Below are 16685 nucleotides of genomic sequence, written 5' to 3' on the forward strand. Positions count from 1 at the left end.
GACTTTATCGTTATTCTAGTTCTTCAAAGTAAGATCAAAACCTACAAGAGATTACTTAAAAGCCAACGTGGTGTAATGGTTAGAGTGCTGAACTAGGACCGGGGAGACCCGAGTTCAAACCCCCATTCAGCCATAAAACTAGCTGGGTGACTCTGGGTCAGTCACTTCTCTCTCAGCCTAACCTACTTCACAGGGTTGTTGTAAAAGAGAAACTCAAGTATGTAGTATTACCGCTCTGGGCTCCTTGGAGGAAGAGCAGGATATAAATGTAATAGTAATAATAATAATAGTAGTAGTAGTAGTAATCAATATCAATAGTGTATCAATAGTTGCTTTCTATCAAAGTTGGCTATTCAGATTTGTTTTAACATTATCTGATAATTTCCAACTACTCATAAAACCTGTTTAAATTGGATGAATTTTTTTAACTGCTACTTTTTTCAATTTATTGGCTATCGCTCAAGAATTTTAAAATCACAGTTCACAAGATATAGACCTATTAAGAACCAGGTACTGACAGATATTTTCCTTTTGTTCTCAGAAATTAAGGACATCTACCAACCAGAGCAAGTTCAACAAAATGTATGGGCAAAAGTAAGAAGCATATTTAAAGCAATAATTCTGGTCACAAAAGAATAAAACAAAGAGTAACAGTTACATATATACTCTTTTGTATATAATGCTTGTTTCCCCCACCTCTGGAGATGCCTTTTTCCACAGTCCCACAAGACTCCCTCACAGCTTAAGTCAGGCCACTTTGAGCCAGGGCTACATAATTTTGCTCTCCTGCAGATGTTTTACCCCCACCCCACCGAGTTATATTCGGAATCCAGCTGGGAGGGCAGGTTGAGCAGCCAGGCAGGCAAACAGACAGAAGAGAAAGGGCTGGCAGGAGGCCTGGTTCACCCACTGGAGCCAATGGGTAGACCTGCTCTCCGAGGTGGACCTTCAAAGTTCTAGATGGAGAATCTGCTAGCTTATCCAGGAAGAAGTTCCATAGGCCTGGCTGGTTTCAGATTCCTCCCGATCTCCGATGGGCTCTGGGGTCACCCACTCAGGCATGCCCGTCAAGATTTCTGGCTACAGGGTTTTCAGGACTCTCAGAGAACCACCAGTGAACTCATGAGCTTCCCAGCTGCCCTCACCCAGCCAGGTGAGCCCTACCTGAGTCTGGTGAGTGCAATGGTTCCAGGTCTCTATGAGGAGTGCTGAGCAACTCCTTACTCCCATGGTGACTGGTGGGAAAAGGGGCGAGGTGGGCCTGGCAGCAAGAAGCCCAGTGCTTCAAGGTCCTGGGAACCCTTCAGCAGCTTCCTGTGCCTTGTGCTACCATGTGCCTGGTGCTACCTTAGGGCTGGGAGAGGGGTGGGGATGGCTTATTTTTTCTCTCCCCACTGTGGAAGGGGGAGAGCTAGGACAATCCTGTGCTCAATGACAGAGGTCACACTGTGTTGCCTGTTCAAGATATGGCCTTTGTTGCCACAATGGGGAGGGCCCTCCACAGACCCAGTGCTTCAGGTGGAGTGGATGCCTCCCCTTCTCATGTGGTGTGGTGGCCGGAGCAAGCGATTTCTGAGGAGGCCTTTCCCTGACCTGTGCGGGGAAGGCTACCCACATCCTAACAGTTGGGAGCCATCTGACCTGTCAGCACCAAGGGCACTTCTGCCTAGCAGCAAGGGTAGTTTGGGGCAGCACCACCACAGTGACCACACCCCCATGTTCTGCTGCCGTGGAGGCCCCGGCTGTCAGGAACCCATCTCCAAGATGTGGTTGACTAATTCACCCGAAACTCCCAGTCTGGTGCTCGGTTGCTGCTACATTCCCTTCAGTTTAAAGTGTAAGGAGTGATAGGCCTCCCCCAGGAGGCAGAACCAGCACACAGGCAGCTAGTGCCCACCTCCAAGGCTGCTGGCTCTGCCTCCAGGGCCAGCCTTGGAATCTCCCTAGTAGCCATGTCCCTGTTTTTTTTTCTCTTTTTTGCAGAGAACTCCATAGCAACAAAGAGAGTCAGCTAGTTACACTTCCACCTTTAAACTTAAAGTTGTGGACATAGCGAAATGCAGCAGGAACTGAGCAGCAGATAGGGAGTTTGGGGTGAATGAGTCAAACGCGCTTCTGGAGAAAACAAAATAACTACCTATGATCTCAAAGTGCACTTTTACTGGCTCCATGGCACGGCTGCAGGGTTCAACAACCACAACTGGAAAAACCGCTGCTACAATACATTCTAGATAGATGAGCTGAAGGCTGTGCTGTCAGCACTGGGGAAATCCAGTTGAAAGCAATTAAGATGTCAAGACACATGGATCTCAAGAGTGTCTTCAAGGCCTTCCTGAAATGGTGCCATCTATTTATGCTGTGATATGGGTGGTGCATTCGCAGGACCACTTCAATGGCTCAGTGTATGCCACCAGACTTTGAAGACCAGCTATAGCAGTATCAACAGTTTGTACTGCAGCTTGTTTGTTAGATTGTTACTCTAATGGACAAATTGCAAAAGCTGACCAGACACCACTGATGTTTGACTTTCCCCACAGACAAAAAGTATCTGTGAAGGGGCAAAAACCAGGCCACTGAAAATGACAGGGAACGAGAAAAAGCAGTTCAAAGTGATGCTGGGGTTGTACGGGAAGAGTGAAAAGTTGCCGCAGCACATCAAAAGGAAGACTTTGCCCCAGAAGATGAAGTGGCCACCATGGGGTGATAGTTCATGTGCACAAATGGGGATGGATGGATCAACATTTAACAAAGGACTAGCTCAGAGCTGTCTGGTTTAAATGCCCTTTGAAGGGACAGCAAATGCTGGAACTAGATGTGTACAGATGTCATCCAGCAAATCTATGCTGTCTGAAAACTAGACTGACCTTGTAATCATGCCAGGGGAAATTACAAATCAACTGCACATTATAGAAGTGAGTTGCAACCAGCTACTCAAGTAGGTCTTGCAGAAGAAACTGAATGAGTGGCAGTACAGCGGAACACAGGTAGTAACCGCATCAGGCCGTCGGAAGAAGTCAGATCGTGCAATGGATCAAAGAAGTGTGGGAGGCAACAGATCCTGCCATTATATGGCAAGGCTTCAAGAAATGCTTCCTCACAAATGGAATGGAAGGCTCTGAAGATGACAGCCTTTGGAAAATACCTGAATCCACGGATTCTGAGACAGAGTTTGAAGACTTTGCTAAAGATGATGCTGATGGGCACACTGCATAAGCTCTGAGCTGGGGGGGGGGTACCTCTGGAGCCCAGAGCTACCCCATCTTCCTCTGCATTTCAGCACTGTTTCAATTTGCTAAAGTTGTTAGCAATAATAAAGTTGTTTAAATTACCTCCCATCACCATCTGTTTCCAATCATGTGGGCAGCGGGGGGGGGAGTGAAACAGCCTTGTTCTTACTGTTGAACCACAACTTCCATCAACCGCAGTCACAATACATTGTGGCTGGGGGTAATGGAAGTTGTAGTTCAACAGTAGGTGGAGGGCCTTGTGTTTAAAAATAAGATCTCCTATTGCTTATTTTAGAGTCTAAGATGGGTTGGGCAATCTTGGCCTTCCAGATGCTGTTGAACTACAGCTCCCATCACCCTCCCCCAGCCACAATATATTGCAGCTGTGGATGATGGGAGTTGTGGTTCAACAGATGAAGGGTGAAAAATTGCCCATCCCATCTTAGACTCTTAAGACACCTGCGTGCTTGACCCTTGCCCTTCATGTTTGGTAAAGGCTGCAAGGGAGGGACCGAGTCCATAGGTGGCAGGGATTATGAATGCCTCCCTGCACCAGTGGGTTGGTGCCCTCACCAGCTGAAGAAGGTGGTAAATAGGCCTTGTCTTTAAAAAAACCTTCTTTGAACCTAGATGGTTTAAATAATTTCCAACCAGTTTCTAATCTCTCCTCCTTGGGCAATGTGTTGGAGAGTGGGGTGGCATTTCAGGACTCAGGAAATCCTAGATGAATCTGATTACTTAGATCCTTTCCAATCTGGCTTCCTGCCTAGATATGGGACGGAAACTGCCTTGGTCACCCTGGCAGATGACCTCCGCTGAGACAGAGGAAATATGATTTTATTGATTCTCCTGGACCTCTCAGCAGCTTCCAGTACCATATACCATAGTATCCTTCTGAGTTGGACTTGGGGGCACTGCAATACAGTGGCTCCGCTCTTACCTGGAGAGTCATACTCAGAAGGTTGTGCTGCGGGACAGCTTGGCCTATGAGGTGCCGCAGGGATCCATTCTGTCACCTATGCTGTTTCCCCCATGAAACCGCTGAGGGAGGTCATCCATGGTGTGGGCTACGGTGTCATCAATATGCAACCCAGCTCTACCATTTAAGTCAGCAGACACCAGGAAGGCAGTGCATGTTCTGAACCAGGATATGGAGCCTGTTCTGGACTGGATGGGGGCAAACAAGCTGAAACTTAATCTGGATAAGATGGAAGTGTGCTAGGTCATGATCATCAGAGCAGTGAGGTAAATCTAGTCTTGGGCAGGGTCATACTCCTCCTAAAAGACTAAGTCCGCAGCTTGGGGGTGCTTCCGGACTTGACACAGTCCATGGAGGCACAGGTGGCAGCAGGGTGCAGAAGTGTCTTTTACCAGCTATGGCTGGTATGCCAGCTGCAACCCTACTTGAAGAAGTCAGACCTGACCTCAGTCACTCATGCTTTGGTGAAATCCAGACTGGACTACAGCAATATGCTCTATATGGGGCTTGGAGAGGATTCGAAAGCTTCAGCTGGTCCAGAATGCTGCTGCTAAGATGCTCGTGGGCATCCTAGCAGCAGCAGTAATACCTCATGAGTATTACACCCATCCTGAGGCAGCTTCATTGGTTACCTGTCCGCTTTTGGGCTAGATTCAAGGTGCCAGTCTTAACTTTTAAAGCTCTACACACCTTGGAACCGGAGTACCTGTCAGACCACATTTACCCATACGATTCCAGGGCCATCCGCTCAGCATCTCTGGCCCTACTCATGGCGCTACCACTGATGAAGACCCTAGACAGAAGGCTTTTTCGTCTGTGGACCCTCGACTTTGGAACATCCTCCCAGAAGAGCTTTGCCATGCTCCCTCCCATAGTGTATTTAAGAAACAACTGAAGATGCATCTTTTTACAGAGGCTTTTTGATATATCATCCTCTGCTTTTGTCTGGTAGGTTTCTTAGTGTTTAGCTTTTTACTGAAAACTCTTAATTTCAGTTTTAAAGCTTACTTTAATTGTGGCTTTAGCCTGGTCCTTTAACTTTTTAACCCTATTTATCCTGTATTGTATCTATTTTATTAGTGTTGTAAGCTACCCAGAGCAGTAATGCACTGCAGTAGCGAGGTATGAATATTTTAAATAAATATAAGCACTATGAATTTTATTTTTAAGGCCTGAGTCTTCTTCTCTCTTAATCCAATTCCCTGCTCCTTCTATATTAAACAACTATTTATATACAGCTTTGGTCTCTCTCACGTGCCTGCCTGAGTTTGTAGAGCACAGAGACATTAGCTGTTCTCCCAGTTCCAGTTCCCTTCACAATATATCCCCCCACCCCCGCAACTTTAATAGAAGTCCAGCAGGGAGGGCAGTTTGAGCCATCTGTTAGGCTAAGAGAATGGCAACAGAGGAAGAGTGGGCGGTTGTCAAGAGGGTCAACGCGTACTGGTCAATGGGCAGGACTCTTCTCCCAGGGAGGCAGTCACCAAAGTCTGGGAAAGAGGTCAGGTCTATCCATACAAGGCAAATGAGTACACCTTCTCCCCAACCAGGCCTCTGTTAAGAGTCTGAGAAAGAACCCAGCCCTATTGATCCTATGAGGGCAGACTGAGCGCACAGCAAGCTAATGAGATGGCAGGGGAGGAAGGGCAGGTGGGAGTCAAGAGAGTCTACCCTCAACTGCTAATGCAGCACAGGGCAGATTATGAATAAGGACATATTAATATCAGTAACACACTAATTTTTAAAATAAATTCAAAGGAAATTCATTCAGACATGGAGATTTATCCACCCTCCTCCGCAACATCTTCCTCTATCTCTGCTCTTGAAACAGGCATGTTTGGCATTCTAAATATGCCTATTTAGTACTGATGAAAGAAAAAACAGGTTTTGGCGGGTCCTGGCCTGTGCACGTACTACTAGTTGGATAAACAGAAGTGCTGTAAACAATATTTGGGTTATTCTTTTTTAATAAACTGTGAACTAGTTCTCTGATTGGCCACTGATGCTATGCTCTGTGATTGGACTAACTACCTCTCCTCATGTTGTTTTTGCCTTATGACATCAATGTTATTATACTAGTTACTGTATCCTTCTTTTCGGAGTGTCTCCATTTTGAGAGCCTGACATGTCATTAAACAAATAAGGTTCTCTAAATTTCCAGCAAAATGGTGTAAAGGCCTCCACTCATTGAACTGACCTAAAGTTGTGGGGGTGGGGTGGGATTTTTCCATCAGTAGCTTTCGATATCATATTATATCCACAGATTTGAGGGTACCTTACAAACATGCCAATGTTCCTTGCAGCCCAGACCACAAATGGCCACGCAAATGGCTGACACACCATTTGTGTGGCAACACTGGTCTGAGCTGCAAGGAGGCAGCTGCAGCCCTACACGCCTGCTTTTTGGAAGAACGCTGGCGGGGGGGGGAACAGTGTGGCAGGGGCTGACAGGTAGACTGCCATTTATTTTTATTTATTTATATATTTTTATCTTACATCTTTTTATATTGCCCAAAACTTACGTCTCTGGGTGGTTTACAAGAAGATAAAAACATTAAAACATTAGTTAAAAAACAAAAACAAGAAATTTAAAACACAATTTAAAATTTTTAAAACAATATTCCAAAACAACATTAAAAACAATCAAAACAGTATCAGTTAAAAGCCTGGGTGAACAGATGCATCTTTAAAGACTTTTTAAAAATTGTCAGAGATGGGGAGGCTCTTATTTCACTAGGGAGCACGTTCCAAAGCCTCGGGGCAGCAATGGAGAAGGCCCGTCCCTGAGTAGCCACCAGACGAGCCAGTGGCAAGTACAGATGGACCTCTCCTGATGATCTCAATGGGCGGTGGGGTTCATAACGAAGAAGATGCTCTCTTAAATACCCAGGCCCCAAGCTGTTTAGGGCTTTATAGGTTATAACACCTTGTATTTTGCCCGGAAACATATCGGCAGCCAGTGTAACTCCTTCAATACAAGAGTAATATGGTCTCTCCTAGATGACCCAGAGACCAGCCTGGCTGCTGCATTCTGAACCAACTGTAGTTTCTGGACTATGTACAAGAGCAGCCCCACATAGAGCGCATTGCAGTAATCCAGTCTGGAGGTTACCAGCAGATGTAGCACTGTTTAAAGCAAACCACCACCCCCTGCCCTCCCAGGAGTGCACTGTGGCTCTATGGCTCCTGGAGCTTTAGAAGCCACCATACAGCAGCAAGTGGGTGGGGTGGTGGGCCGGAGGACCAGGGGTGAGGCAGCCCTGAGGACCAGGGGCAGGAGAGAGGCAGCCAGGGAAGCTGCTTCTGGCGGTCAACAGTTTGTGTTCTTTGAACACGTCTACTCAGTTATAGCTGTGCCCATGGATGCCACAATATTTTTCTCATATTGACAAGTGTGACTTTCTACTAGCAAGTACTGTCTTGTTTCCTGCTGGCAAGGGAACATGATTTATGTTGTGTGTTAGTTCCTGTTTCACTTATCTAGGGCTCAACAGATCCTGAGCACTGGTTTGCCATGATGCCTAGAAACTTTGTCATGGTACCTGGTTCAGAGGCTGCAGCCCTCTGCCCTTCTGGGGTGCCCTCTGTCCAGCACCTCGCTGCTGCTCCTCTAGCAGCAATGACTAGCTTCTGCTATCCATTTCTTCCCTCACAAATGCTTTCTTGGGGCAAGAGAGATGCTCTAGCTCCCAGCACAGCAGCTGAAGAGAGACAACCAGAAGCTGGTCAGTGAGGTGGAGCAACAGCAGTGAGATAGAGCACCAGACAAGCCAGAAATGAAAGATTGGCTTGGCTGCCAGTGATCTCTTTCCACCGCCACTCACTAAGCTACTATAATTGCTTCTATTGCTGGCGCCTCTTCACAGGATAGAAGCTGCAAGCGCAGTACCCATTTCTTCCCTTCAGAAGAATTCCTTCCCTTGGCTGGGATCAGAACTGGCAGAGCGGCATATTTCTCCACAGCACTGCTCTCCTTTGCATCTTCTTCCAGAGCAGTGACATTAACTCTTTAAAGTCATTAACAGGGACTTTTAACATCCCCACTCCCATGCTCTGTGTAGGAGCCCTAATTAAGCAGATAGTAGAGACTAGTGTGGTGCAGCAGAGAAGCAGCTGCCTAGGGAGCAAGAGGCTGTTAGTTCGAATACCCACCAGACTGTGCCTAGTAAATATATATATTTTGTCACCTATATCAGATAGCAGCCACCTAATGGTGCAGAAGGGAGATGACTTGATTAGCAAGCCAGCGGTTGCCAGTTTGAATCCCAGCCTATGGGAAACCCTATAGCAGCATGCTAAAAGGCATCATCTCATACTGCGCAGGATGGCAATTGTAAACCCCTCCTGTATTCTACCAAAGACAACCACAGGGCTCTGTGGTTGCCAGGAGTCAACATCGACTCAACAGCACACTTTACTTTTACTTTATATCGGGCAGCAGCAATATGGGAAGGTGCTGGAGGTGGATGCTCACTTCAGTGACAACGGCAAAGGCATCATCTCAGACTGCGTGAGAAAAGGCAACAGTAAACTACTCCTGTATCTTACCAAGAAAATCACATGGCTCTGTGGTCGCCAGGAGTCAACGCCACAATCCTTCCTTTCCTTTTGAGGCTGGATCATTCAGTCTTCTCCTCCTAAACTCAGCTGTTTAGGAGCAGCACCAAGAAGTTCTTTAAAAAAGAAAGAAGCTCCTCCAATGCCGATTATATCATAAGGATGAGCCTCTAGGGTTTGTTCTTAGCAAAATTAAAACTTTAGGCCTTCAGATTTGCATAGAAGTACCTCAGGCTGCATAGTTTGAAGGCAATGTAGTCCCACCTCTCAGATTCAGTAGTGGGTAAAAATGGGTTCAATGGGGCTTACCTCCTACTCAGTGATCAGATTAAAGTTTGCTATTGATTTTTGTGTGTAAATTAAGAGGTTTATAATCAGTTAATCTAACCAAGCAAATGCTCAAACCCTAACAAGAACTCAAATGAAATTCTTAGCCTAAGCTGCTTTCTAACACATTTTGATTTATGTTTTCCTTATTTTGATGGATTTTAAAGTGGGGTATAAGGTGGGAATTTATTACCTCATAATTGCATGCTTTCTTGTAACTGAATGTTGTTGGGGTTTTTTTAAAAGACATTAAGACTCTATATTATGTACTGGCTGCCAGAGCCTCATTGCAGGTCTGATTTTCATGTTCATTTTATATGGCTGAACCTATGAAGCTGCTATATATTGAATCACTAGTGGTCCATCTAGCCCAATATTGTCTACATACCCTGAGTGGCAGCTGCTCTTTAGGGTTTCAGACACAGGTCTTTCCTAGCCCTACAAACTCCTGAAGGCCAAAAGATGAATCTCACTCCTAGATTAAAAGAAAGTTTGTTAAGGCCTGACTTATGCAGTATTTATTGGCTATGAGATCCATTTTTGTTTTATTTGGTTCTGTTTTATTAAAACTGGCTTTAACAATTTGTTGGAGATCCATATTTTGGAGGAAGTGGAATGCAAATATTGTAAATAAATAGCTGCCTCCCATTCTAATACAATGGGCCAGTTCAAACAATATCAGCAGCAGCACACATGAAGCAGGAGAGAGTGCGCCAAGAGCACTCCCGTCAGAATGCACTCCATAGCCCCTGCCTGTGTGTGGAGGCTATTCCTCCAAATGGCCCCTAAATACACTAGCACATGTTTACTGGCCATTTGGATGAAAAGCCTTCACACACAATCAAGGGCCACGGAGAACTTCCGGCATGATGCTCAAGCATACAAACCACCTCAGAGACGAATATCTAACCAATATTTTACATCTCTGCATTTTACACCTATGCACAGAGGCTAAAAGTGAACAAAATGGAAAATAAAAGGAAAGAGGGGGAGGAGGGGGGAGCACGAGAAGACCCCTCCCTCCAACGCGAACGAAAGGCAGCCACCTCCATATGGGGGCCTCAATTCTAAAGTCATCTCCAAGAGGATCTGCCTCCAGTACAGAAGGCCTACAGAAGAACGGCACATCCACAAGCCCGTTTGTACGCTCCCTCAGATTTACCTCCTCTTTGGGAAAGCAGGGTGCACTCCTAACTCAACGCAGGCACAAGGGAGAAGGGGGAAGGGCCAGGGACGAAGATCGAAGCATTCACATTTGGCAAAATGAAGACACCGAGGAAGATAGAAAAAAGAGCCAGCCAACCGCAAGCATGGCAACTTGGGGGGCCCCCGCCTTTTGACACAACGCCTGCTGCCCTAGTACCGACTTCCCCGCCAGCCCCATCGCCCCCAAAACCACTTCACAAAGCGAGCCTGTTCCGGCCCAACCGCTAAACTCGCGCATTCCCCCCCCCCCCAAAACCGCCACTCCCGAAGGAGGGCGGGGGCAGAGACCGTGGGGCGTCGCTCCCGAGCAGAAAAGCACAGTCATATGTCATAGACCTTACCTCCAACGCGGTACATGTTGGCAGCCATGCCCAGGGCCGAGGAAACAAGAAAGGAGAATGACAAGATCCTGCGGCCGATGTCGCTTGTAGGAAGTGGACCTGCTGGAAAATGGAGACCGGGGAGGAGAAGGAGGAGACGAGGAACAGAGGGGAGGGGAGCGGAGCGGGGCGACTGAATTAAAGGAGCCGCGCCAGCTGCATGACGGGAAAAGCAAGCGAGTCTGTGTGGTGTGGTATGGATGGCAAAGCTTGGACCATGGGGGTGGGGGTTGTCCTCACTCGCATGTGTGCTGCTTCTTGGCGTGGCTATGGTGGGATAATCTCACCTGAGTAGACTGCGCGCGCACTTTCTTCCCCCCCTATCCTTTCCAATGTCATGTCCGCGACGCAATCAGCAGGTGTGCCTACCTTTGCTTAACTTATGTATACTGCAGAGATGTCCTTGGGGTATATCCAGGGACACAAATTCTACAACAAAAAGAAGAAATTAACCCTCGCTGCCCTCCCCGACCTTGGTGGCCATTCAGAAGTGGTTGGTAAAATGTCCTCCTGCCACCCCGCTGCACTAAAAACCTGGAAGAGGAAGGAGAAAGACGCTACAGGCCGTAGGCCAGCCACCACTGGCTACCTTCAAAGTGGGGGGAGGAGGGGGGACCTAATTACATGAGGGGAGTGAGGGTTGCTGGGCAGTTGCCCTTTTCAACTGTCAGCTGCACCTGCGGATTAGCCAACTGACATCCAGTCCAGTTCCAGCAATCACGGTGGCATAATTGAATTTGTGTCTTCCTCATTGTTGCCCCCTCAGCAAGCACCATTGTGTGTTGCACCTGAATCCTTATTTCAATTGTATTCTCCATTGATGGGAACCACTTCCTTGAGGTGAAGGTAATGGGGGGGGGGTGAGAAGAGAAACTCCTAACAATTGAGGTGCAGGTAATGAATGTGGGGCAGGAATGTAAACTAGATTTGTGGATTGGACACTGGATGCATCTTGGGAGAGGGAACAAAGGGACCAACAGATGATGATGATCAGTGCTGTCCTTAGGGGTGGGAGAATTACCCAAGTCTGCACACCAGCGGTGGTGGTGAGATTTCAGGCTGGAATTTTCCTGTCTGTGGTGAGAGTGCACTGTAGAGTTGGCTGTGTCAGAGGGCAGCTACTGCAGGGGCAAGAGAAGATTTCCCAGCACTGTCAGCCCAGAACATGACTCCCACCTGAGGAAGCAGCTGCCCTTCAACTCAGCCAAGCCGCTTGGTGTGCTGTGTTTAGCAAACCAGAACGCACCATGGAGTTGGCTGAGTCAGTCAGCTGCAGGTGGGAGCTGTGCTCTGCCTGTGGTGTCATCAGCAGGAGCATAGGGAGCTGGGCCGCAGACAGAGGACAAAGTCCTTCAGCGGCTCCCCTTCCTCTTAGGTGCGCACTTTGCATGCACACACCCCAAGCCACGCCCCCTGCTTCTGAGATCAGATGTTGGGGGGCAGTAGGGCTGTGCATGGAACTTTGGTGGGACGGTTTGAAGGTGGCGGGGGTGCTGCTTTAAGAGCAGGGGAGGGTGCACTTACTTCTCTCACCACTTTTCCCCTGCTTTGTTATAAAGCTGATCAGGGAGGCAGCGTACCTCTCTGTATGGCTGAAAGTCTCCGATGCACTTGCACACGTTGCCTGTAGGCGCATTGGGGACTTCCAGCTGTATCTGGGCAATGGGGTGGCAGGGAGGTACGCTGCCATCCCGATCAGCTTTCTTAACAAAGGATACCAGTGGGGGGGGAAGCGGCAGGAGGGGTAAGTTCACTCTCCCCCACTCTTAAAGCGGCACCCACACTGCCTTCGAACCAGTGGAACCACCGGTTCTTTCAACTGATTCCGTGCACATCCCTAGGGGGCAGCGTCAAGGATGGGACCCATCAGATCTTCCCTTCCCCAGTCAGCGATTCTACAAACCGCTGACTGGGGAAGGGAAGCTCTACTGGCGCTGATGGGCCCTGTCCTAGGCATTGGCCCCGCCCCCTGCATCTGACATCAGATGCAGGGGGCGTGGCTCAGGTCATGTGCACACAAAATACGCATGATTGTAAAGCCTAGGGGGTGGGGGAGTCATCAGCAGACTTCGTCCTCCAGCCGTAGCCAAACTACCTATGCCTCTGCTGATACTGGTCTTCCTTAAATACTAGTTCTCCATGTTTGTTGCAAAAGCAAAATCTAATGCAAATATATGCATTTTTAGCTAAGCAAATATTTGCAATCTAATTTTATGATGCATGCTCTTAGTTTTTTTATATTGAACGTTAATAGTGTTTGTTCTATTATATTTTATTTTTCATGAATTGTAGTAACCATCTTGTGCCTCCTCCCTCAAAGAGGCGAGATCAAAGTTTACAAAAATAAAAGACATCTCCCCGCTCAATCTGAAGGATTGCAATAAATACTCTAGTTAAGGACTAAAAGGATTCAAACATTTGCAGAATGTTGCAGTTGTGGGAATGGGAGTTAAGCAGTTAAGTCAAAGACTCCACAGAAAAGGTTAGTTCTTCTAGAGGAGGATGCAGGAGTGTAGCTAGGGGAGAAGGGGGCCAGTGTTCACCCCTCTCTCTGGCGGCCCCTCAGAGTGAGGGAGATAATGAAGAAAATAGGGAAGGGTGGATCGGGGGGGGGGTTCCTCATGAGCTGGGGGCCCAGGTTCTTTGAACCCTTTCAAACACCCCTGGGAGGATGGATCTGAAGGAAGAGAGATGGAGCAGCATCTCATATACATGTTCAGGGAGGGCGTTCACAGGTGTATTGAGGTGGGGGTGGTGGAGATTAATAGCCAGGAGGTAGAAAATGCAAGCTGCTGCTGTTCTTGCTATCATTGTCCCAATAGTGTGTTGCTGCTTCCATCACCCGCAGGGTTAAGATGTAGGGGTAGGAACTAAAGACATAGCAACTTACTTGGAACCTGGTTGCTGATGTGCTTTTTCTGCTTATGATGGGCTTTTTGGGTATATTTGATAGCAACATCTGATTAGTAAAGTATATACAGGACAACCTCATTGTTCATGGTGTGTCTTATTGACACTCGTTTCCAGTATCTATGGATACTAATGGGTTAAAACCCATGTATCCGAGGTTCCTAGAGGGTCGGAAGTGACCAAAGAGATCACTTCCAGCAGCCACTGTGTCCACAGGAAGCCAGGAAAAGACAGGAGAAGCCAATTTGTGGCTCATTTCTGGTGGGGGGAGACTTTTCTCCATTATTCTTTGTGGTTGGTGGGGGCAGGGGGCATTCCTGAGCATGTTGGGGACTGTGGATCACGCCAGAGAAAGTTCTGGCCTGTTTGGGGGCTTTAAACATTTTTCCCCTCCACCTGGAACCTAAACCCCCTTTATTTATTTATTTATTTATTTATTTACATTTTATATCCCGTTCTTCCTCCAAGGAGCCCAGAGCAGTGTACTACATACTAAGTTTCTCCTCAACAATCCTGTGAAGTAGGTTAGGCTGAGAGAGATGTGACTGACCCAGAGTCACCCAGCAAGTATCATGGCTGACTTTCCCCATAGGCCTAATGTCTCATTATTCGCTGTTCCGTTCCTCATAGTAATAGGTGAAGAACAAAACCCCCATGAGTAATGAGGTTCACCTGTAGAGACATTTCCTTGCAAAGTTTTATTGTTCTGTACTATAGTCAGTGCTTTGATGAACAGGGTGGGGTTGTGGGGGAGCAAATGTAGTACCTGTCTCTTTAAAACTCACCTTGTAACTGTACAGAAGGTAGTTACTATCCACGAGTGTTTTTGAAAAAAATAGAATGGCAAAATACTTATTTGCCCCAAACTAGACACTCTTAGAGAGCGCCTTCTTCCAGGCGTGCACAATTCAAATGACCTGGTGAGCCAAAACTGATCATGACTTGGCTCATGGGGGCCAAGGTCAATTTTTAGGGTGCTGATTATCAAAGTAACACTTAATATCAATCAGTTAATTAAATCAAATTAAAGTGAAATTAATTAAAATGAATTTAATCAAAATTTGAAGTTCTGGCAGGACAAGATTAATTTAAATTAAAATAAAATGAATTGAATTAAAAATTCTAATAAATACAATACAATACAGATGTTGTGCAGGCCTGTTCTACACGATCCCCACCGCACATTAAGGTCATCTGTGGAGGTCTGCCTCCAGTTACTTCTGGTTCGTCTGGTGGCGACTCAGAGTCAAGCCTTCTCTGTAGTTGTCCTGGGGCTGTGGAATGCACTCCCAGTAGAAATCCGTAACCAGTATTCATTGCCAGGAGAGCCCTTAAAACCTATCTGTTTGGCCTGGCCTTCCAGGGTTTTTAATTTGTTGTAAATTGTTTTTAATTGCTGTAAATGTTCAGCCTGGTTCTCCAGGGTTTTTAACTGTTTAAATGTTTTAATTGTTAATTAGTTTTATGCTGTTTTTATAGTTTTGTTTTTAATTGTTAATTGATTTTAATTCCTTTATTTTGATGAGCCACCCTGAGCCACTTTTGGAAGGGTGGTATATAAATTGAATGAATGAATGAATTTTTTTTTTTGAATGGTAACATTTTTTTCACAGTGTATTTGAAGAGTCTTAATTTCTGGGCGAAAAAAGTCATGTCAGCCAGAAGCATTTTCAGACAGCAGGCTTTACAACAGGTTTACTGTAAGGCTTTACTGCAAGTTTGAAGTCACCCCTGCCCCAACCCCAACCCCCAAACAGGGTAAAAAGTGGATTTTTAAACTCCAAATATAAATCAGGCTGCACTCTAATGCACAGTTTCTCAACCACCAGGTCCCCTGACTGCTGCCGGTCTGCAGCAGGTTGAGTGCTGGTCCGTGCCAGTCCTTTAACATACACACCCCTTTCGAGCTGGTGGGGGCCGCCGCCCAGAGCTCTCTGGAGCTAATCTTTAACCAGATAGCCTTTACTGCATGGCTCTTCCTTCCTCCGGAGTCCCAGGCAACCTTTTCTCACTCCCAGCTAATCTTTCCAGTCTCTCACTTGATGAGAGGAAATACTGAGAGCGAGTGACATCATCGGTATTGCCGCCTGCGAAACACACACACACACACACACACAGAGACACGGCAGGTAGTAGGGCGAGTGAGAGGGAGTGCTTGGCTTGGCTGGAGTGCTGCATGCATAAACTCTGTTCTGAACTTACTACTACTACAGAGGAGGAACAGAGGCAGGCAGGCAGGCAAGAGATAAGAAAACAAACAAAAGTAAGCAACAGTGCTGATCGTCAAATGAAAAAGGAAGGGAGAGATAGAAACATTGGTAGACTTACCGTGAATTGTTCTTTTTCGAGGTATGGGGAGGGCATCCTAACTTGACGGGTTGTCAGCCTTCTCATGCTTCAAGACAGGGCCAATCAGATTTCAGATCTGTATATACTATGCTGCTCCAGCCACACCCAACCCAGTTCCGGGACTGTGAGCGAAAAACCTGTAGCCCCATAATGGAGAAAAAACTCTGGCTTTCAACCACCAGAGAAACAGAATGAACAAGAACAGAAGAAAGGTCAACCAGGGAAAATCCAGAGACCTCCAAAGGAAGAGAAAGAACAGGGATAGCACAATCTTGAACCCTGGGAGTTGCCCCGCCACCCAAGGAATATCATTCCTTTCCCAGCATCCGCGGGAGGGCTGGATGCCCTCCCCATACCTCGAAAAAGAACAATTCACGGTAAGTCTACCAATGTTTCTTTTTCCGAGGAATGGGGAGGGCATCCTAACTTGATGGGACGTACCCAAGCTGAATGAAATCAAAGGCGGGGAGCGGATGCCTAGACCACCCGCTGAAGAATTGTCCTTCCACCCACCGCCTGGGGATCATAGAAGGAAGAAATCTTATAGTGTCTCACAAAAGGAGAAATAGAACTTGATGTGACCGCTTTACAAATCTCCTCCAGGGGAGCTCTTGCTGAGAAAGCTGCCGATGCAGTCACACTTCTCACTGAATGCGCCATGATACCTCTGGGCACAGGTAGGTTCAATGTCTCATAAGACAAGGCTATCGAAGCCCTAAGCCACCAGGCCAAAAACAATTTAGAAGCTTT

General features: G+C 46.9%; 1 protein-coding gene across 18 annotated transcripts in view; it reads right to left on the reverse strand.

Annotated features, from left to right (window-relative positions):
• Nucleotides 1-16289, reverse strand: part of MTA1 (metastasis associated 1) — a 254529-nt gene extending 238240 nt beyond the window's left edge. For 6 of the 18 annotated variants that reach the window (XR_008306725.1, XM_053248458.1, XM_053248462.1 and 3 more), the window contains exon 1: nucleotides 10638-11006. Coding sequence is in view for 8 of the 18 variants with exons in the window: in XM_053248458.1 (XP_053104433.1) it covers nucleotides 10638-10665 (28 nt within the window). In the remaining 10 variants the exon portion in view is untranslated. Of the gene's footprint in view, nucleotides 1-8754; nucleotides 10232-10252; nucleotides 10518-10637; nucleotides 11009-11045; nucleotides 11391-15914 lie in introns of those variants that run through there. The other 12 variants (XR_008306726.1, XM_053248451.1, XM_053248454.1 and 9 more) reach the window with 9 other exon arrangements.
• Between the last annotated feature and the right edge of the window lie 396 nt (nucleotides 16290-16685).

Source organism: Hemicordylus capensis, chromosome 4, assembly GCF_027244095.1.
Source record: "Hemicordylus capensis ecotype Gifberg chromosome 4, rHemCap1.1.pri, whole genome shotgun sequence".
Lineage (NCBI taxonomy): Eukaryota > Metazoa > Chordata > Lepidosauria > Squamata > Cordylidae > Hemicordylus > Hemicordylus capensis.